This window comes from Schistocerca serialis, chromosome 4 (genome assembly GCF_023864345.2).
Source record: "Schistocerca serialis cubense isolate TAMUIC-IGC-003099 chromosome 4, iqSchSeri2.2, whole genome shotgun sequence".
NCBI classification, from domain to species: domain Eukaryota; kingdom Metazoa; phylum Arthropoda; class Insecta; order Orthoptera; family Acrididae; genus Schistocerca; species Schistocerca serialis.
Genome location: NC_064641.1, coordinates 971,914,110 through 971,937,932, shown reverse-complemented (window position 1 = coordinate 971,937,932; position 23,823 = coordinate 971,914,110). Strand labels below are relative to the sequence as shown.

Here is a 23,823-nt window from a genome sequence, read left to right as displayed (position 1 = left end):
TTTTGTATGACTTGTGACGCTTCACGTACTGGCTTGGGCTGTTGCTTATTTCAAGTTGTAAAGAATAAAGAGGAGGAACAGATAAGAATTATTGGGTTTGCGAGTCGCACTCTAACTGAATGTGAGCGTACATACTCCACTACTGAGTTAGAAACACTTTCCATAGTATGGGCATTCAAGAAATTCAATTATTATTTATTTGGAAAACATACGGTAATTTACACCGATCACCAGGCCCTGACATTTTTGTTAACTTGTAAACTTGTACATCCTAGACTATCACGATGGGCAGTTACACTTCAGAACTACTCTTTTGAAATTAAGTACATAAGAGGTAAGGACAACACCATTGCAGACACTTTGTCTAGACTTCCACAAGGTATGAATGATACCAACAGTGACTTAGAAAATATAAATGACTACAGGATTCTCTTAATGCAAGACAAGCAGTATCACCAATATTATATTGATATGTGCAGAAACATGGCTGAATTACAAAAATCTGATCCTCACTGGTATAAGATAATAACATTACTGATAGAAAAACACAATCATCCTTTGACTAAGTATTACAAGTTACACAATGATGTGTTATTTTACCGCCGACATCCAAATGCTACTAACTGGTGTGTATGCATTCCCAAAGAGTCTGAACGTAATCTAATTTGGCACACACACTTAGTTTGGGGTCATTATGGGACGAAAAAGTGTTTGGCAAAGCTCAGCACATACTGTTATTTTAGCAATATGAGAAGAAAAATTTACAGGGAACTAAAAACATGTGTCATATGTCAAAAATCAAAACCTCAGAATTTATCCACAAAAACAGATTTACATTCTATTTTACCTAGTAAACCCCTGGAAATTCTGTGTACTGACATCAGTGGACCGCATCCAGCAAGCTCTGGAGGCGTCAAATATATCTTAGCTTTTTACGATATATTTTCTAAACATGTAAAACTTTATGCTTTAAAATCCGCCACTGCAAATGCTATAATACGAAGATTCTCAAGTGATTACCTGACGCACGTGGGAAAACCTAAAGCAATTCTATCAGATAATGCAGCATACTACTCTGGGTACAAATGGAGAAATTTCTTGAAGGACAATAACATCAAAAGTATACTTATTTCGAGGTTTAGTCCACAATGTAACGCGACTGAGAGACTTTTCCGAGAATTAAATCGATTCATGAGGACCTATATTTCATCAAAACATACTAATTGGGTGTCCTACCTAAGTCTTTTCGAAGACGTACACAATAACTTAAATATTTACGATACGAATTACACACCTAACGAGATCATGTTCAATTGCAAACAGAACGATCAGTGGATAGAACCATTACCTAAGTTGTCAGACAAGGAAATCACACCTGAACAGAAAATAAAAGAAGTATTGACTACATTGACACATCACGCACAAATACGAAACAAACATCACAGAAACATAATAAAAAGAAAACAAAAATTCGAGGTAGGAATGCTTGTACTACTTCGTACTCATCATAAATCTGTAGCACTCAAACGACGCAATGCTAAGTGGCGTCTGCTATATGAAGGACCTTATATAATTGTTAACATACCGCATCCTGGTGCGTATCTGTTACAACATCCTAGAACTAACAAAATTATTGGGCTATACGCACACCGAGATCTTAGAGCATTTCATGCTGAATAATGTCAAGGTCATACCCATCAAAATATTGCTAAGCAACTTGAAAAACTCTGTTGTTACAACACAGATAATAAGTAGTATAGAAATTTTCATTTCAGCGGTTCCAGTGACGCAGTTGAAGACAGAAGAACTCTTCTTTCAGCGCGCGCCTCCACCTGAAAGACGGAATATTAAAGTAAAATTTATGATTACGTAGCAGTGGATGACATATTAATTTTTCACGGAACATTTGTTACTGAAGGTACCACTGACTTGGTGTGACACCTGACGAACTGACAGACGTCATCTGTGAAGCGATCTTTTACTTTGAGAAATAGATTAGACGCACATCTCTCAACACGAAAAGCATCTATCAGTAGTCAAGGCCACACAGACACTCTACACACACGCACAAAACGCGAGGAATCGAACATTTTCTCTCTCTTACTATTTTGAATATTTATTGAGTAGTGAAAACGCCTGGTCTTGCCTACTGATGTAATGAATGTTGTGTCTAACCTATCTTAATTTCAGATGACATCACAAAAAACATCGATAATATCCCAGCAAAACCGCTAAAGAGGATGTAAATATCTGCAATTCATGAAATCAAATGTGACACAATGTAATAACCTATAGTGATGTAATGATGATGTAAACATGTTTATGTGCAACTATATTATGTTTATGCTAAGAAAATATGTGACGTGTGTATGTATAATTACTTATTTTTTTAACTGATGTATAGTGTAACTGTTACTATGTAAAAATTTGAACAAAACGAGTGCCAAAAAGACATTGCATAGTGAACCACTGTTCACGGACATTAACGAACATTACTAACTCTGCAACTACGCGGAAACCTATGTGAAAGAAACTGTTAATGCCATTCATTATGCAGCGTATCAATGTAAACGCGATGAACGATTTCCTTGATTAATAACTACGAACATTTAGGTGAGCTATATTCAGCAAAAAACTGAAAATGTGAAGTGCATAATTCGTGCATCGTCTAGTGACATTACTACAGTACCCAACTTCAAGATGTTAACTGGATTAAATGGACACAAAGTGCCTGTCCAGAAAACAACACGACGGGTGGAAGAATTTTGGTTGGAACTTCAGGGAATGAAATGTTCTCGAAATGTGATAGACACTCTTACCTGGACTGTCCAAGTATCGACGCCAGCTATGTGCCGTCCGAGGTTCTGCAACCAAGCTTCCATGGAATGTAAAAAACGAACTGCACGTGGACCAATTACTTGACGGGTCACGTCTGATCTGTAATAAGCAATGCTTTTAGTCACAACCAACTGCATCACTATGACTATAATGGAAATGAGAAATGGACACGCTTATGTATTAATCACGTTGTTATACAACGATGTTACTGTGATCAAAAAACTTTACCACGACGATACTAACCTGTAAAAAATTATTGTGCAGCGGATGAATATGAACTGTAATAATGACACGATGTGTATAGGTCAACGCACCTGAAAAATACGGACATTTTTCTTTGAAGTATTTCAAAACAATACTATGTAACTAAGAACATTCAACAATCTAAGTTGTATTGTGTTATAACAAATATTGTAAATTTAAAACTAAGTTACCTGTCATAGAATGTAGTCTTCATATGTAATCTTGGTTGAATATTTTCTTTGTGCAACGACTGAAAAACGCGCGCACACGAACAATATGAACTGCAATACTGTGCCGCGTGAATCTAACTGTACGATATAACGGCAGTGCCGCAGTTACACAGACGCTTCTGCGCATGCGCGCACTCTATCTGCCAACATAAGAACTTTTACGGTGCACCCGCGTCATTCAAATTTTGTATATAATGTGTATAATGTGTAATGTAAGTCATGTAAATAGTTGTAGATAACTTAGATTTTCTTGTGCCTTTAGGTGAATTGCTCGCCTGCAGGTGTGTCCTTTCGCCTCGCAATTCAGGGGGCAATATAAAGGCACATTTGCATGCCGAGCGTGAGTTTCCGCGGAAACGCGAAATATTAATTAAATAAATAATCAGTGACAAATAAATAAAGCCTATGGCACACAACTGCAGCGCTGTGTCGCTGATAAAACAAAAGCACAATTACGTTACTCTTATGTTTGATTAAGAATAGAGAGCTCTGGTAGAAGTGGTGCGAGAAGCACGTATTTTATTTTATTGTCTGGCACACCGCCATATTTCATGTTATAGAAGAATACTGCGAGTTGCAACCACACTAGGCACTCGATTCTGTAAAGAATTATATTTATAAAAGTAAGTAGGATTATGAACTGTAGGCTTATTCATTGAATATATCTGATTTAACTAACTGTGTAACCTTTTTATGTTTAGTAGACAATCACCTCTGTACGACGTATTGGCATGGCTGGCAAATTATTGTAATATTGAGATTTAGATTATGAGTCCGCACCTACCGCAGCAGTCTTTGGAAACGATTTAATTACGAAGTCCGATTATTCAGTTTTATTTCACGGTCAACTACGAGTAACATTGCCTTTACGAAAAAGCCATTGTCAAGCGTCTGATACCGAATAATTAAACGTCTACGTTCCAGATAAGCAAATACAATTGCAATCACAATCACCATCATACAGATAGAATAATCAATATCTAAATAACAATATATTATTTATTTATTTATTTTATTTATTTTATAAAGTGCCAAAATGTACTAGAACAAATAAAATGTCTATAAAATGCCGCACTGTGCAACGTACTTGTGGTGAGACAGTCACAATTCCTGAAATCCATTGCCCACGGCCTCTGGTCTGCTGAGGAGCACCGCAGACCTGGGTCCGAGGATAAACCATGAAAATCTGCTGCATCGCACCACACACAAGCAGATCCGGCCTGCAGGCAGATCAGTGGGACTAGATCAGACAGGCAGGGCCTGCACATTAGTGGAAACTGAACGGCAGGCCAGACACATTACAGATACTCGCAGAAACGCCCTGCAGTTTTAGGTCGTCACGGAAATCCACTCGTGTGGCCAGCTATTCAGAGTCACAGACAGCGCGTCGACGAAATGAGGCCACGGTGCTCGATCCGTACGAATACTCCGAGAATCGATAATAATGAGGATAGGTAGCGAGTCACCGTAAAGACAATCGCTGAACCAGAACGGGCACGTAGAAAAGACAATCACACTCTCACAACTAAATTTTCAGCCACAGCCAAACAAGAGCACACACGCATTCACACAATCACTAAGACGCAACTCACGTACGCAGGGCTGCCAGCTCTGGCCACTGCGTCTACAGTCTCTCAGAATCAGATCCGAACAAACCACTCCCCACACCTCCACGCCTCTCGTCGGCAGCTGCTAGGCTGGCGGCAAGAAGTGTCGGCAGCACCGACTGCGAACTGATGGGAACGGTAGGAAGGGGAGAAGAGAAGCAGCAGCAATGAGGGAGTAGGGAAGAGGCGCACGTGCTCAGCGACGGTGCACGTCACATCAGTAAACAAACCATTTCACATACCGAGACAAAAATGAGTATTTCTAGTGTTTTTTCAAATTTCCCCAATTTCCCTGACGTGTTTAAAATTCCCCGATATTCCCCAATTTCCAGAGCCTGTGGCGACCTTGCAGACATTCTGTCACAGCTGAGAATTAATTTAAAGAGAGGTAAATGTCTACGGGTTGGGCAGATACAAAATTATAAGAGCATACAAGGACTCTCCCCACACCCATTTGTGGAGGCAGAAACTTCACTCCTATCCGATCCCCACCGACCACATAATGGGCTCACCAAGTTACAGAGGAAGAAGATGACCTAGCCAGGACATTCAAAATAGCAAAAGTCATAAATCTATAAACGTAATGAACATCAGATGGGCTGCTGACAAGAAAATAACGTGAGAGTAACAGTGACGTCAAGAGGTGGGTGGGCGCGGGCGAGTGTCGCTCAGGGCTCGGCGTGTGGCGGGAGTCTCCCCTCCCTCAGCTGCCCCTCTCCGGAGAGTCTAAGTCTTAAAGAGGGGAACAGCACCCACTATCTTGGGGGAAGCGTGAAACCCTATTAAGCAGATACTCTGTCAACAGCTAGTACGGAGGGTAAGAAATAATGAAGGTCTCGGCTACAATGGAGTGTTGCCCCTAAACCACAAAATAGGGTATGGTAGAAAAAAGGGCAAACCACACCTGAAAGTGATTAAAACAGAGTAGGAGAGGTACGACCGTGGCAGCTGATAGAGATGGTGGTGTTGACAATCCCACAGAACCAGCCAAACCATCCCAAAAGCACTTCAAAACCACCGTACGCTGTCCACCAGCATTAGAGGTGAACAATCCGGAAGACTGTGCTACGTAGGATAGGAGATTCATTACAGCGGTACAGCAGCAGTCTCCTCGATAGTGTAGAGTTTGTTAAAAGGGACAGTAGCTCACCAGATGTTCTGTTTCTGAGTGAACAGAGGTCTGCAGATCTCCACACACTACTGTCTACGTGAATGTCGGGTGGGTAATCGCTTCTCCAGCCAAACAGGCAGCCGGTTCATTCCCTGGACTCGGGACCCGGAGACAGACAACTGAGCAGGCACTGCAACCGAGGTCACGGAAAAGATCGTAAACAGTAGGTGACGAAAGTAACATCGGTCAATAGCACGGAGACTGCTCACTGGGTCACTACAAATTAAGATCTCATCAACAGAAGTCTGTTTTATAAAACTTAAAGCTCTGTTAATGACTATCAGCTCTGCAGTAAAAACACTAGGTGTTCCTGGTAGCAATTTTCTTTTTAAAAAAAAAGGGTTAGCAGGAGGCGTAAAGCATATCCTGCCTTACTCGGGGTTTCAGAGCTACTACCATCCTGATACTCCTGATGAACTGACAAAAACAGACATTGAAAGATAACAGGGATGATGCAGGTTGGTCTCAATTCGTGGTCTGGGTGCTAACGGAGGGGGCAGAACACAGTGTGCACATTCTGAGCAAGTTACGTGGGGGACCTCCAGGTGCATTCCGACTGTTAATCACCCCCGAGGGTGGGTGGATCCGTGACCCTTATCCGAGAAGAATCCGATAAGTTGGACAATTAGGAAAACATTCGAGTGCGATTGCGTAAGTGAGCTGGAGTTGGTACTGTGAGAAACGGAGAGGTAAGTTCTCTGCTTCAGCAAAGACTTTAAGCAGAACTGACCTGCTTATTGTAGTTCTTTCCTCAGTAGCATCATCACTCTTTTATCAGTGAAGTTGAAAGTCCAAATGAGTGAGGGATGGTGTTTACTCAAAAATGTACATATAATCTAGATTGCATTAACACACATACATGCATTCTTCACTAAGTTCAACTGTTAAGAACAGTGACCCGTTTATCAATTACAAAAACTTACTAGCCCACAAAACCAGATCGACATCTACAATAACAGTGGTGAAGTTAATTGTTTGACTGTGGTACAAAATGCAGTCAGTATTTACACAAAAAAGTCACAGTTCCTTTTTAACACTACCCTGTAGTAATTTATTACAGAAATGATTGCACTTCGGTAGTTCAATCCAGTCCATAACGAGCTTCAGTATTCAACAATCGGTAGTTTTGATGACCGTAACATTTCCTACCATTTTTCAATCACAACACAGTTTAGTAAAGATGTTCATTAATTTAGGCTACAGAAATCACTCAAAAATTATTAAGCATCCAAGTCTCGAGCTTTGCTGTTGTCAATGGACATATTTTTGCTCGCCGAACACACGTAGTAGTGGCACAAATTGACACTGGGGGTGCTCCCGACATAGGTCTTACTCGTGAGCTTTCAAACGACCGACTGCCAATTCTGGGTGAAGTCTGACTCTTTGTAGACTGGCACAAGAACAAACTGCTATTTTGGAGGCTACATTGTGGTTTAAAAATGGCTAGGTTGGATTTTTCTGATTTTCTTATATTACAAGAACTAATATGATTTTGGCTCACAGAAAATGTTGCTGGTCAGAAATTCAGAAAAATACCTGGGTGCTATTACTTTCACACAATGTAGATCCCTTATTTACATGCATCAGTGCCCTACTGCAAATTAGGGTAAATTATATGAAATTATTAATTATTAAATTAATTAATCAATACTGCGTATCATTTTATACACAAAAATAAGTAGTCAAAAGTCATAATCTAACAGCAGCTATGATGAAATTTGTAATGGAAGACGGGGCTGCTGATGTATTTGAATGTCAACTGTCTTGTCACTGGTAATTTAAAGTACTTTCCATAAAAGTCAGAATGCTCAGCATTCTGTTGGTATGAGTCATTAAATTAAATTGTGCCGATTAGCTCACCAAGTTTCACACGTATCGAACTATGGTGTTAACCCCAATCGATTGTAATACTTAATCAACACCTTCCACAGCCAAACTGATGCCACCAATGCAATCAGCGTAGTGAGAAGAATAAACTAAACAACAAAGCTAAATGGAGAAAGCCCAGTTACACCTCTGCAAAAGCAATACATGTGCCATATATGACTTACAAAACAGTACTGGAAACATGGTAGAAAATTATAGGAAAGAAAAAAAATTTGCTATCAGCAGATATTCAAAACTTAGCAGATGGGAGAGGAGAACCATGCTATATCACAGAGTGTCAAAGGAAGTAGTCTCAATGAAGTGGTCTCAATGAAGTGGTCTCAATGAAGTGGTCTCAATGAAGTGGTCTGATGATGATGATGATGATGATGATGATTGGTGTGTGGGACACTCAACTGCGTGGTCATCAGCACCCGCACGAAGTCCCAATTTTTACACAACCCAATCTAGCCACAATCACAAATGATGATGATGATGATGATGATGATGATGAAGAAATGATGAGGACAACACAAACACCCAACCCCGGGCAGAGAAAATCCCCAACCGGTCCGGGCATCGAACCCGGGACACTGGAGCCCAGAGGCAGCCACTATACGACGAGCTGTGGACTGGTGCCAGTGACTCGACTTATTCCACGATGACAGACTCGGTGCAGTCATTTCAAATTTGAAGGTACCCCTGAAGCATAAACCTGGTGACCACCATCCAGTTAGGTCGAAACTGTGGCCCGGTACGTACGGAGTTAGGCCGAATAGGATGATTCGCTCCCCGAGAGGTGTGGGCGAGGAAGTGGAGAGGTTTAAGCTTACGCGTGCGGGCGACTCTTTAGTTAACAAATATGGGACAGCTGTGTCAGCCTTTTATCAAAGAGGAATCCCAAAAATTGAGACTGTGCAACAACATCCCGGCACTAAGTACACAAGTCGAGTTCTGGGTCCAGACGGACTGCGGTAGGACGACACAAATGCGTGTCTCACATTTTTGTCGAAGAGAATTGGAGGTCGCGGGAAAGGGTCCAAGTGGAGGCTCCGTGGATACACCTTGAAATTGTTGTTTGGTGAAGGCTACAGACTGGGAGCTGTTACAAATGCAAAAGCTGAAACAATGTGAGTGTGACGAGAGGTACGACAGGTTGTGAAATGCATGGAGCCCTGCCATTTTTTTGGACCCGTGCACTCTGAGTGGTGTACCGACTGTAACACGAAAAAATCTGTGGAGTAAAAGCCGACAAAAATCAGTAGGGCGTCTTGAAAGCCCCTGTCATTTAGGTTAAGTAAAATGTGATCATGCTGGGCAGTGTTGTATGCCTCATGGAGATAAAAAAGGCTTCAATGAGATTTCACCGTTTAGAAACACCCCATCAGATTGCTGTTTCCAACCTTAACCACACGGTTAATTGAGGATTGTTCCTCCTGGAAACTGGGGGACAAAAGGCCCAGTGATTCGAGAAACCAGAACAACCGTCGGGCCACCATCTTTTCGAGCAGTTTTCAGAGCACACTGATGAGGCTAATCGGTCAGTAGCTGTCAATGGATGTCTGGATTTTGCCTGGTTTAAGGATAGGGATACTATCTTGACCCTGAAAAGCAAAAATACTTTCTGGCCAGGTTTGAGTAACATTCACATGTTGGATGATGAACTGAACCAGGGCCTGAGGCCACACTGTTTGATGCGTCAAGAGCCTGAAAGAGTTCCTGATCAGAGAAAAGTTCATTATATAATCAATCATGACCAGGGGGGGGGGGGGGGATAGGGAGGTGTCTTCAACATGTCTTATGTATTTTTTTAAAAAGAAAGAAAGAGAGAGATAGGGGGGGGGGGGGAGAGGGAGAGAGAGAGAGAGAGAGAGAGAGAGAGAGAGAGAGAGAGAGAGAGAGCTATATTGCTATGTTGTGGGATTCATATGAATGGTTCAAATCTTATCTTTGTAACAGGCACCAAATGGTAAAGATACAGGGAAAGTTTACTCATCAGAATACCAAAGAGTCGGATACGGGGTGCCACAAGACTCCCTGCTGGCACCACTGCTGTTCTTAATATTTATAAATGGCATGCCAAGCCATGTATCAGCAGCAGGTACAATATTGTTTGCTGATGACACCAATCTGTCTGTTAAAGCTATGAATGATGCTGGCCTTCAGAAGACAGTCACAGTAGCGCAGAAAGATGAAATGTATTGTTTATGGATAACATTTTAATTGTGAATGACAAAGAAAGAGTTTTGGTAGACTTCAGACATAAAACAAACTAGGAGCCACATAACAACAGAACTTGGGCAGTGTAAGATAAAGAAAACCCGTGTCACTAAATTTTTAGGAGTACGGATAGATGAAAATGTAATGTGGGGAAAACATACAGAAATGTTTCTTGCATTAAACATGTAAGTACACCACTGGCCCTATCGTAGACTTTTACGCCAGAGCACAATAGGAACTGGTGGTGGGCAGAAAGATATTTAATCGGCAGAGAGAGTCACTGATCTTTGGAATGTTTTGAAACTCCGTCAGGGAAAAATGAGGGCAAGAAAAAAATGAATGGGTACATTCTCACAAAGAGAAGTAAAGGGGTAGAAAAGAAAGGTAAAAATATGGCGTATACCCTGGTTCACAAACAGAACAGGGTACAAGACTAACGAAGAAGTAAAAGAAGACAGTTTATTACTAGCACCTGTGCACCAAATGACACTATCCAATTTAGCTAACACACTCAATCTAACAAATATACCAAAATCAAATAGGTCTTAGCTCCTTTACAGGATTCTAAAAGTGGAACTCATTTTGAATACAAAAGCAGAATGATCTAAGTTGTGCCGACAGTGTGCTCACATCCAAAGTTCCCACGTCAGTTTTACAATGTTACAGCCAGCAGGTTACTTACCCGACATGGTATTCCTTGTCAGCCCACAACCTCAAATCTCGCGACAGCTTTCTCCAACGACGGCACACTTTCCGTACCACGTCCACTAGCTCAGTGAAAGACAAGTGAGAGAAGATCTTTATCAGTATCTCCTCAGGCAAGTCGTCAATGCTCGTACGCCACACTGCAGCGCCTTCTCCCGCGTGGCACAGTCCACTGTGCTCAGACACTGAAGCCATTTCACTGTCGAGCCTGCAGTCGGACTACGGTGAGGTGGAAGGCGCCAGGGGAGGTGACGAGCTGTCGAGTGGACGTCTGTCGGATATGCTTGCAGACACTGCAAAAAAACATAAACAGCATTACAAACCCGCACTGACACGGATTTCAGCTACTTCCCACTGTGTTAATGGAACAAATAACAGCAACGACATGCCAACATTATTTGACAACTGTCGCTGAAATCATTTCTTATGGCTGAAACTATTTCAGGACAAGTTAATAGTGTGATATTGAGCCAACAGACCGTTCACATCATTGATGTGATAGAGATATGTGCCTTAAGGAATAACTGACAGCTGACATAATAAAAAACAGAAACACTGCAATATAAATTCCGATGATGTCACAGGATCTTCATTGGCACTGAGAGTCAGGAATGCTGTTCTTTTTAATGCCATCCGATGTAGGTGTACCGTAGGTCTGTAGAAAAGCGTAACGTTCCAAAAGATTGGAAAAGGGCACAGGTCATCCCCGTTTTCAAGAAGGGACGTCGAACAGATGTGCAGAACTATAGACCTATATCTCTAACATCAATCAGTTGTAGAATTTTGGAACATGTATTATGTTCGAGTATAATGACTTTTCTGGAGACTAGAAATCTACTCTGTAGGAATCAGCACGCGTTTCAAAAAAGACGATTGTGTGAAACCCAGCTCGCGCTTTTCTCCACGAGACTCAGAGGGCCATAGACACGGGTTCACAGGTAGATGCCGTGTTTCTTGACTTCCGCAAGGCGTTCGATACAGTTCCCCACAGTCAAAGTAAGGGCATATGGACTATCAGACCAATTGTCTGATTGGATTGAAGAGTTCCTAGATAGCAGAGAGCAGCATGTCATTCTCAATGGAGAGAAGTCTTCCGAAGTAAAAGTGATTTCAGGTGTGCCGCAATGGAGTGTCGTAGCACCGTTGCTATTCACAATATATATAAATGACCTTGTGGATAACATCGGAAGTTCACCGAGGCTTTTTGCGGATGATGCTGTGGTACATCGAGAGGTTGTAACAAAGGAAAATTGTACTGAAATGCAGGAGGATCTGCAATGAATTGACACATGGTGCAGGGAATGGCAACTGAATCTCAGTGTAGACAAGTGTAATGTGCTGCGAATACATAGGAAGAAATATCCTTTATCATTTAGATACAATATAGCAGGTCGGCAAATGGAAGCAGTTAATTCCATAAATTTTCTGGGAATAGGCATTAGCAGTGATCTAAAATGGAATGATCATGTAAAATTGTTCGTTGGTAAAGCAGATGCCAGACTGACATTCACATGAAGAATTCTAAGGAAATGCAGTCCGAAAACAAAGGAAGTAGGTTACAGTAAACTTGTTTGTCCACTGCTTGAATATTGCTCAACATTGTGGGATCCGAACCAGATAGGGTTGATAGAAGAGAGAGAGAAGATCCAACGGAAAGCAGCACACCTCGTTACAGGATCATTTAGTGATTGCGGAAACATTACGGAGATGATGGATAAACTCCAGTGGAAGACTCTGCAAGAGAGACGCTCAGTAGCTCGGTACGGGTTTTTGTCGAAGTTTCGAGAACATACCTTCATCGAGGAGTCGAGCAGTACATTGCTCCCCCCAACGTATATCTCGCGAAGAGACCGTGAGGAGAAAATGAGAGAGATTAGAGCCCACACAGAGGCATACCGACAATCTTTCTTTCCGCAAATACGGGACTGGAATAGAAGGGAGAACCGATAGAGGTGCTCAAGGTACCCTCCGCCACACACCGTCAGGTGGCTTGCGGAGTATGGGTGTAGATGTAGATGTACTGAAAATCTGAAAATATAGCCACTGTAAGAAAATAGTGTCTTCACCAGCGACATAAATTTAACTCTGGAATGCACAATACAGTAGCCTAAACAAAAAGAAAGCCATCACATTCATTGGCTTTGCCAACGCACAATCAGACTATCATCTTCCAATCTAACTTAGGGCTCAGGTTACACTACTGGTCAGTCTGTCACTACAAATTTCATACCTAGACCTAGAAAAAGCCTTTGATTGTGTGAATGTTGACATCCTATTAGACAAGCTACAGAACATGGGCATTAGAGGCGCTGCTTATGACCTAATAAAGTGTTATGTGAGCATTAGAAAACAGTTTGTTCTGCTTAAAACGGAAAGTGGTGTCTACAAATCAGAGATCGCTTGCATAAAATATGGCGTGCCCCAGGGCTCAGTGTTGGGCCCCCTTCTGTTCTTTATCTATGTAAATGATATTAAATACTGTACTATAAATTCAAAAATTGTTTTGTATGCCGATGACACGTCCATTGTGTGTAAAAAGGAGTTGTGTAATGAACTAGAGGCCAAGTGTAATAATGTGACAAAAGAAATTGTTCAGTTTTTTAATGAAAGCCACTTAAATGTAAGCACCAGTAAAACATGTTTGATGGAGTTTAACAAAAGTAGTTTGAATAATGAAATTAAATTATACATTGTCAACGAATTGGTAAAGAAAGAGTCTAGTGCAAAATTCCTTGGCGTAACAACCCAAAGCAACCTGAAATGGGACACACATATTGACTCCCTAACAACTAAGTTGTCAAAAAATATATTTGCAATCAGTACTATTAGCAAGTTCTGTAGAGACACTGTAGTCCTATGGACTGCATACCGTGCTCTTTTCTCCTCTCACTTGAACTACAGTATTGAAATTTCGGGGGCAACAACCAAACTCATTCTTCAAAAAAGGGGTGTGAGAATAATCTGTGGAGCAAAATATAGGAAATCTTGTCGCAACTTGTTTCCAAAAACTGAGGTGTTAAGTGTTGTAAACACATACATTCTAAAAGCCATATTGCTTCTGAAAAGACTGCACCCGAACACTTATTCAGATTTCGACCAGTACAATACTAGAAATAAAGTTTTTACATTGGCACCCACAGAACAGCACTTTACGAAAGGGGCCTCAGTACGCAGGTATAAAATTGGCTAATGCACTGCCTAGTGCAGTCATGGCTCTTCCTACAGTTAAATTGAAACACCAGCTTAAGAAACTTTTAGTAAAACACCCTTTCTACACATTAGAAGAGTACCATACTTACTTACATGAAGAACAACAAATGCTTCGCGAAATTATGTGAATAGAAATCAGTAAACATCTTATTGTAATTTTGTTGTAAATTAATGATGTATTCAGAAGAATGTGTCTTGTGTATTGTACAAATAACTTTAATCATTACTGTTTCTTTGTACGTGTGCAGTGTACCATTCAATGTTGAATAAAGCTATTATTATTTCTATCCTTTCTCAGATGTTATATCTGGTTAAAAATGGAAAGTGACACGGACCTCGATCAAGCGTGACTTCCTTTTAACTGTACGGTATATGTTACATTGCATTTAGGAACGTTCGGGTAATTGAACATCAATAATTACAGATTTCTGTAGTTCTATATATAAGTTTGGATGCAGCTGTATTGCGTTGATGTACTGGTGGATATTGTGTGGTATGACTCCTGTAGTTGATGTATAATTGGTATAATGTCAACTTTATCCTGATGCCACATGTCCTTGACTTCCTCAGCCAGTTGGATCTAATTTTCAATTTTTTCTCCTGTTTTCTTCTGTATATTTGTTGTATTGGGTATGGATATTTCGATTAGTTGTGTTAATTTCTTCTTTTTATTGGTGAGTATGTGTCAGGTTTGTTATGTGGTGTTGTTTTATCTGTTATAATGGTTCTGTTCCAGTATAATTTGTATTCATCATTCACCAGTACATTTTGTGGTGCATACTTGTATGTGGGAACGTGTTGTTTTATTAGTTTATGTTGTATGGCAAGTTGTTGATGTATTATTTTTGCTACATTGTCATGTCTTCTGGTGTATTCTATATTTGCTAGTATTGTACATCCACTTGTGATGTGATCTACTGTTTCTATTTGTTGTTTGCAAAGTCTGCATTTATCTGTTGTGGTATTGGGATCTTTAATATATGCTTGCTGTAATATCTGGTGTTTATTGTTTGTGTATATATTGCCTTTTCTTAGTCAAGTGTCGGATGCGTCTTGATCAATGTGTGGCTGTGTTAGATGATACAGGTGCTTGCCATATAGTGATTTATTTTTCCAATTTACTTTCTTTGTATCTGTTGATGTTATGTGATCTAAAGGATTGTAGAAGTGGTTATGAAATTGCAAAGGTGTAGCTGATGTATTTATATGAGTGATTGCTTTGTGTATGTTGCTAGTTTCTGCTCGTTCTATAAAGAATTTTCTTAAATTGTCTACCTGTCCATAATGTAGGTTTATTATGTCGATAAATCCCCTTCCTCCTTTCGTTCTGCTTAATGTGAATCTTTCTGTTGCTGAATGTACGTGATGTATTCTATATTTGTGGCATTGTGATCGTGTAAGTGTATTGAGTGCTTCTAGGTCTGTGTTACTCCATTTCACTACTGCAAATGAGTAGGTAGATATTGGTATAGCATAAGTATTTATAGCTTTTGTCTTGTTTCTTGCTGTCAATTCTGTTTTCAGTATTTTTGTTAGCCTTTGTCTATATTTTTCTTTTAGTTCTTCTTTAATATTTGTATTATCTATTCCTATTTTTTGCCTGTATCTTAGATATTTATAGGCATCTGTTTTTTCCATCACTTCTATGCAGTCACTGTGGTTATCCAATAAGTAATCTTCTTGTTTAGTGTGTTTTCCCTTGACTATGCTATTTTTCTTACATTTATCTGTTCCATATTTATATCATTGCTGAATACTTCTGTTATCTTTAGTAATTGGTTGAGTTGTTGATTTGTTGCTGCCAGTAGTTTTAGATCATCCATGTATAGCAAATGTATGATTTTGTGTTGGTATGTTCTAGTAATATTATATCCATAATTTGTATTATTTAGCATGTTGGATAGTGGGTTCAGAGCAAGGCAGAACCAGAAAGGACTTAATGCGTTTGCTTGATATATTCCACGCTTAATCTGCCTTGGCTGTGATGTGATACTATTATTATTATTTCTTTACTTTCTCAGACATTAAGTCTGGTTAAAAATGGGACGTGACGCGGACCTTGATCAAGCGTCGCTTCCTTTTAACTGTACGGTATATGTTATATTGCATTTAGGAACTTTCGGGTAATTGAACATGTATCAATAATTACGGATTTCTGTAATTGTATATATAAGTTTGGATGTAGCTGTATTGTATTGATGTAATGGTGGATATTGTGTAGTATGACTCCTGTAGTTGATAGTATGATTGGTATGATGTCAACTTTATTCTGATGCCACATGTCCTTGACTTCCTCAGCCAGTTGGATGTATTTTTCAATTTTTTCTCCTGTTTTCTTTTGTATATTTGTTGTATTGGGTATGGATATTTCAATTAGTTGTGTTAATTTCTTCTTTTTATTGGTGAGTATGATGTCAGGTTTGTTATGTGGTGTTGTTTTATCTGTTATAATGGTTCTGTTCCAGTATAATTTGTATTCATCATTCTCCAGTACATTTTGTGGTGCATACTTGTATGTGGGAACATGTTGTTTTATTAGTTCATGTTGTATGGCAAGTTGTTGATGTATTATTTTTGCTACATTGTCATGTCTTCTGGGGTATTCTGTATTTGCTAGTATTGTACATCCGCTTGTAATGTGATCTACTGTTTCTATTTGTTGTTTGCAAAGTCTGCATTTATCTGTTGTGGTATTGGGATCTTTAATAATATGCTTGCTGTAATATCTGGTGTTTATTGTTTGATCCTGTATTGCAATCATGAATCCTTCCGTCTCACTGTATATATTGCCTTTTCTTAGCCATGTGTTGGATGCGTCTTGATCGATGTGTGGCTGTGTTAGATGATACGGGTGCTTGCCATGTAGTGTTTTCTTTTTCCAATTTACTTTCTTCGTATCTGCTGATGTTACATGATCTAAAGGGTTGTAAAGGTGGTTATGAAATTGCAGTGGTGTAGCCGATGTATTTATATGAGTGATTGCTTTGTGTATTTTGCTAGTTTCTGCTCGTTCTAGAAAGAATTTTCTTAAATTGTCTACCTGTCCATAATGTAGGTTTTTTATGTCAATGAATCCCCGTCCTCCTTCCTTTCTGCTTAATGTGAATCTTTCTGTTGCTGAATGTATGTGATGTATTCTATATTTGTGGCATTGTGAACGTGTAAGTGTATTGAGTGCTTCTAGGTCTGTGTTACTCCATTTCACTACTCAAAATGAGTAGGTCAATATTGGTATAGCATAAGTATTTATAGCTTTTGTCTTGTTTCTTGCTGTCAATTCTGTTTTCAGTATTTTTGTTAGCCTTTGTCTATATTTTTCTTTTAGTTCTTCTTTAATATTTGTATTATCTATTCCTATTTTCTGTCTGTATCCTAGATATTTATAGGCATCTGTTTTTTCCATCGCTTCTATGGAGTCACTGTGGTTATTCAATATGTAATCTTCTTGTTTAGTGTGTTTTCCCTTGACTATGCAATTTTTTTTTCTTACATTTGTCTGTTCCAAAAGCCATATTTATATCATTGCTGAATACTTCTGTTATCTTTAGTAATTGGTTGAGTTGCTGATTAGTTGCTGCCAGTAGTTTTAGATCATCCATATATAGCAAATGTGTGATTTTGTGTGGGTATGTTCCAGTAATATTATATCCATAATTTGTATTATTTAGCATGTTGGATAGTGGATTCAGAGCAAGACAGAACCAGAAAGGACTTAATGAGTCTCCTTGGTATATTCCACGCTTAATCTGTATTGGCTGTGATGTGATGTTATCTGAATTTGTTTGAATATTAAGTGTGGTTTTCCAGTTTTTCATTACTATGTTTAGAAACTGTATCAATTTAGGATCTACTTTGTATATTTCCAATATCTGTAGTAACCATGAGTGGGGTACACTATCAAAGGCTTTTTGGTAATCAATGTATGCATAGTGTAGCGACCTTTGTTTAGTTTTAGCTTGATATGTCACCTCTGTATCTATTATCAGTTGCTCTTTACATCCTCGTGCTCCTTTGCAGCAGCCTTTTTGTTCTTCATTTATAATTTTGTTCTGTGTTGTATGTGTCATTAATTTCTCTTTAATGACTGAAGTTAATATTTTGTAGATTGTTGGTAGGCATGTTACGGGGCGATATTTAGCTGGGTTTGCTGTGTCTGCTTGATCTTTAGGTTTCAGATAGGTTATTCCATGTGCAAGTGTATCAGGGAATGTGTATGGGTCTGCAATGTAACTGTTAAATAATTTAGTTAGATGTGAATGTGTTGAGGTGAACTTCTTTAGCCAGTAATTTGCTATTTTATCATTTCCAGGGGATTTCCAATTGTGTGTAGAATTAATTGCTCGGGTGACTTCATGTTGCAAAATTATGACTTCAGGCATTTGTGGTATCATCTTGTATGTGTCTGTTTCTGCTTGTATCCACCGTGCATGCCTGTTATGTTGTACCGGGTTTGACCATATGTTGCTCCAGAAGTTTTCCATGTCTGTTATGTTTGGTGGATTGTCTGTTTTAATGTGTGTGTTGTCTATTGTTTGGTAAAATCTCTTTTGGTTTGTGTTGAATGTTTGGTTTTGTTTCCTTCTATTTTCACTTTTTTTGTATCTTCTAAGTCGTTTGGCCAATGCTTGTAATTTCTGCTTCTTTTCATCTAATTGCTCTATTGCTTCTTGTTGTGAGATTTTACCTAACCTTTTTCGTTTTTTGTCTGATATTTCATTTCTTATAAATTGTGTTAGCTGTCCGATGTCTTTTCTCAGTTTTTCTATTCTGATCTGTAGCCTGTGTTGCCATGCTGGTTTTGTGGGTTTCTTCTGTGTATTGGTTTATTCTGATCTCTGCCTAGTGTGTATATTTAGTGTAGTGAGTGCTCCTATATAAACCAGTAGTTGTAATTCTTCCATAGTTGTATTTTCATTTATTTTGTTGTGTATGATTGTATTGATAGTTTTTATTGTTGTTTCGACTTGTGGGTTATTTGGCGGTCTATGCAAGAATGGTCTGATGTCTGTATTTGTGTCTTTGTATTCTATATATGTCAGCTGAAATTTCTCTTCTATATCTAACACGTGTGTCTCTTCGTGTTCTATTTGTGCTTGTTCTGGTGGCTGTCTTAAGATTTCGTTTTCCTCTGATTGTTTAATTGATGCGTGTTGGTCTTTGTTTGTTTGCTCTGGGATGTTTGAGTCCATTACTGTATTTTCTTCTTCTTCTGATTGCACATTATTTTGTTCCAGTATTTCTTGTACTTGTTGTTTGATGTTTTCTAATTCTGACTGGGGTATCCTGTTATTTTTTATTATTACACGGATCTGATCAGCTAGTCGTTGTTCTGTTAAAAATTTTAATTCCGGGTATCTGGTAATAAATGTTGTGTATACTTGTGATCTGTATCCAGTTGTATTGGTTCCTAGGTTTGTTGCTTGGTAATAACAGAACATGAGGTGTCGATTAACTTCATCTGACCATCTCATCCTCTGTCTTTGTTTTCCTTCTAGGGTGGTTGCAGGAAGCATATCCTGCAAAACACCTCTATTTGGATTTAAATCATTTTCCAGTTGGCTAGCAGTGTTGTTACCATTGTGGGCGGGCATAGGGTTCAAGCGTCGTCCCCGACCATGACGGCGCTTGTCCGAGGCTTCTTTAGTTCTGTCCTGAACCAAGTAATCACACTAAAAGGGGGGTTAGCCCTATTAGTGGTTTGTTCTTTTCGTCGCCTTTTACGACTGGCAGAACATACCGGAGGCCTATTCTTTTCCCGGGCCTCCACGGGGTTTATTATTATTATTATTATTATTATTATTATTATTATTATTATTATTATTATATTATTATATTATTTAACAGAAACAGAATTTTCTGGCGAGACATTCGACAGGTTCGCTAACTCGGACGAACAATCGGCTTCCGACATAACCCAGACCTCCGCTACATTACAGCACAGTTCGTCACGGCAACCCCGTCCATGAGATCATTGCTGCCAACGGATTGTCACCTCCACTGTTCCTACAACACTTACGAGTCAAACGATTACGACCACTGACCACCGCGACATCCGTTGCTGCCTGGTGGCGTTGTGGGCATACGATGTGGTAACAAAAGTATACAAGTGGGGCAGACACGTAGAGAAGATACGAGTTGCAAATGGGGAAAGCCATTCAGATAAGTGACTCTGATAAAGGGTAGATTACTACTACGCAGTGTCTGTGAAAGAGTATCTCGAAAATGGATAAGCTGATCAAATGTTTACACGCCACTGTCTCGAGCATCTACAGAAAGAGGTAGAAGGACAGTGAAACTAGCACTAGGCACTAAACGGTTGGACATCCACTACTCATCAGAGAACGTGGGCAGGATAGGTGGTGAGCTGTGGCGTCTCGGCCAAACGAGCACAATGTCGGTGCACACACGAGTGTTTCATCGTACATTATCGATCACGATGTTACGCAGCAGACCATCCGTACGTGTTCGCACTTTAACCCGACAACATTGTCAATTACACTACTGGCCATTAAAATTGCTACACCAAGAAGAAATACATATGATAAACTGGTATTCATTGGACAAATATATTGTACTAGAACTGAGATGTGATTACATTTTCACGCAATTTCGGTGCATAGATCCTGAGAAATCAATACCCAGAAGAACCACTTCTGGCCGTAATAACGGCCTTGATACGCCTGGGCATTGAGTGAAACACAGCTTGAATAGCGTGTACAGGTACAGGTGCCCATGCAGCTTCAACACGATACAGTTCAGTTCATTAAGAGTAGTGACTGGCATATTGTGATGAGCCACTTGCTCGGCCACCACTGACCACACGTTTTCAATAGGTGAGAGATCTGGAGAATGTGCTGGCCAGGGCAGCAGTTGAACATTTTTTGTATCCAGAAAGGCCCGTACAGGACCTGCTACATGCGGTCGTGCATTATCCTGCTGAAATGTAGGGTTTCGCAGGGATCGAATGGAGGGTAGAGCCACCGGTCGTAACACATCTGAAATGTAACGTCCACTGTTCAAAGTGCCGTCAATCCGAACAAGAGGTGACCGAGACGTGTAACCAATGGCACCCCATACCATCACGCCGGGTGATACGCCAGTATGGCGATGACGAATACACGCTTCCAATGTGCATTCACCGCAATGTCGCCAAACACGGATGCGACCATCATGATGCTGTAAACAGAACCTGGATCCATCCGAAAAAATGACGTTTTGCCATTCGTGCACCCAGGTTCGTCGTTGAGTACACCATCGCAGGCGCTCCTGTCTGTGATGCAATGTCAAGGGTAACTGCAGCCACGGTCTCCGAGCTGATAGTCCATCCTGCTGCAAACGTCGTCGAACTATTCGTGCAGATGGTTGTTGTCTTCCAAACTTCCCCAACTGTTGACTCAGTTACAGCCATGTGGATAAGATGCCTGTCATCTCGACTGCTAGTGATACGAGGCCGTTGGGATCTATCACGGCGTTCTGTATTACCCTCCTGAACCCACCGATTCCTTATTCTGCTAACAGTGATCGGATCTCGACCAATGCGAGCAGCAATGTCGTGATACGATAAACCACAATCGCGATAGGCTACAATCCGACCTTTATCAAAGTCGGAAACGTGATGGTACGCATTTCTCCTCCTTACTCGAGGCATCACAACAACGTTTCACCAGGCAACGCCGGTCAACTGCTGTTTGTGTATGAGAAATTGGTTGGAAACTTTCTTCATGCCAGCTCGTTGTAGGTGTCGCCACCGGCGCCAGCCTTGTGTGAATGCTCTGCAAAGCTCATCATTTGCATATCACAGCATCTTCTTCCTGTCGGTTAAATTTCGCGTCTGTAGCACGCCATCTTCGTGGTGTAGCTATTTTAAAGGCCAGTAGTGCACATGTGCAGTGGCCGCGGGACCGTCGGGGTTCGACTGACGATCGATGAAACGTGTCAGCTCTTCGGGTGAATCACATTTTTGGTAAACAACGGTCATGTCCACAAATGCCGCCATCGAGGTGAACGGCGGCTCAGAATGTGCAGCGCACCACGGACGCGGGCTGGTAGGACCAGCGTTATGCTCTGGGAGACATTCTCCCGCGTTTGCTCAGCACCTGTGGCAGTAATCAAAGGCACTCTGACAAATGCAAACCACCTGCATCCCTTCACGCTAGATGTCTTCCCCAATGGCGGTGTTATCTTTCTGCAGTATAGTTGTCCGCATCTCGGAGCCAGAACCGTGGAACAGGAATTTGAGGAGCATTATAGCTCACATTAATGTCTCGCTGACCAAATTCGCGTGATGGAAATCCTACGTGTTTTTGTCACTATTAGGCACCACCACCGCGCACACAAATCTGCAGCCCATTATTTGTGCGAATCACGTGACCTGTGCATGAACATCTACAGCCACAAACCTACCAATAAGCTGTCGGACCCTGGCACGCAGAATCAGTGATGTACTGCATTCCACAGACAGACAAACACGCTATTAAGCAGGTGGTCATAATGTTTTGGCTCTACAGCTGCTAAGAGCTCGCCTCAGCTGCTTCGCGCATCTACCGGGTGATCAAAAAGTCTATAATAAATTTGAAACTGAATACATCACGGAATAATGTAGATAGGGAGGTACAAATTGACACACATGCTTGGAATGCCATGGGGTTTTATTAGAACCAAAAAAATACAAAAGTTCAAAAAATTTCCGACAGATGGCGCTTCATCTGATCAGAATAGCAATAATTAGCATAACAAAATAAGAAAAAGCAAAGATGATGTTCTTTATAGGAAATGGTCAATATGTTCACCATCATTCCTCAACAATAGCTGTAGTCGAGGAATAAAGTTGTTCAAAAAATGGCTCTGAGCACTATGGGACTCAACTGCTGAGGTCATTAGTCCCCTAGAACTTAGAACTAGTTAAACCTAACTAACCTAAGGACATCACAAACATCCATGCCCGAGGCAGGATTCGAACCTGCGACCGTAGCGGTCTTGCGGTTCCAGACTGCAGCGCCTTTAACCGCACGGCCACTTCGGCCGGCAATAAAGTTGTGAACAGCACTGTAAAGCATGTCTGGATTTATGGTGAGGCATTGGCGTCGGATGTTGTCTTTCAGCATCCCTAGAGATGTCGGTCGATCACGACACACTTGCGACTTCGGGTAACCCCAAAGCCAATAATCGCACGGACTGAGGTCTGGGGACCTGGGAGGCCAAGCATGACGAAAGTGGCGGCTGAGCACACGATCATCACCAAACCACGCGCGCAAGAGATCTTTCACGCGTCTAGCAATATGGGGTGGAGCGCCATCCTGTATAAACATCGTACGTTCTTCAGGTGTTTATCAGCCAGGCTGGGAATGATGCGATTCTGTAACATATCGGCGTACCTCTCACCCGTCACGGTAGCAGTTTCAAAACCAGAATCACGCATATCCTCGAAGAAAAAAAGCCCGATAATGTTAGATGTGGTAAATCCAACCCATACCGTGACTTTCTCGTCGTGCAATGGAGTTTCCACGACACTTCTAGGATTTTCGGTAGCCCAAATTCTGCAGTTGTGGGCATTGACAGACCCTCGGAGCGTGAAATGAGCTTCGTCGGTCCACAACACGTTACTCAACCAATCATGTCCATTATAATTATCCGGGATGTTATGCCGTGGTCGGTTGATGAATTCTGTGTCGATTCCCAACGTTTCGTCTCCGACTGCGGGAGACATCTTCAAGGGGGTCCGTAGCTGGCCGGC

At 40.7% G+C, this 23,823-nt stretch overlaps 1 protein-coding gene across 4 annotated transcripts in view; it reads right to left on the bottom strand.

Moving 5' to 3' along the window:
* The window catches only part of LOC126473633 (uncharacterized), a 128,517-nt gene that overhangs the window by 66,748 nt on the left and 37,946 nt on the right, over positions 1-23,823 (bottom strand). For all 4 annotated transcript variants that reach the window (XM_050100816.1, XM_050100817.1, XM_050100815.1 and 1 more), the window contains exon 2: positions 10,858-11,173. In XM_050100816.1, coding sequence (XP_049956773.1) covers positions 10,858-11,075 — 218 coding nt within the window. In that variant the 5' untranslated portion in view covers positions 11,076-11,173. The remainder of the gene's footprint in view (positions 1-10,857; positions 11,174-23,823) is intronic.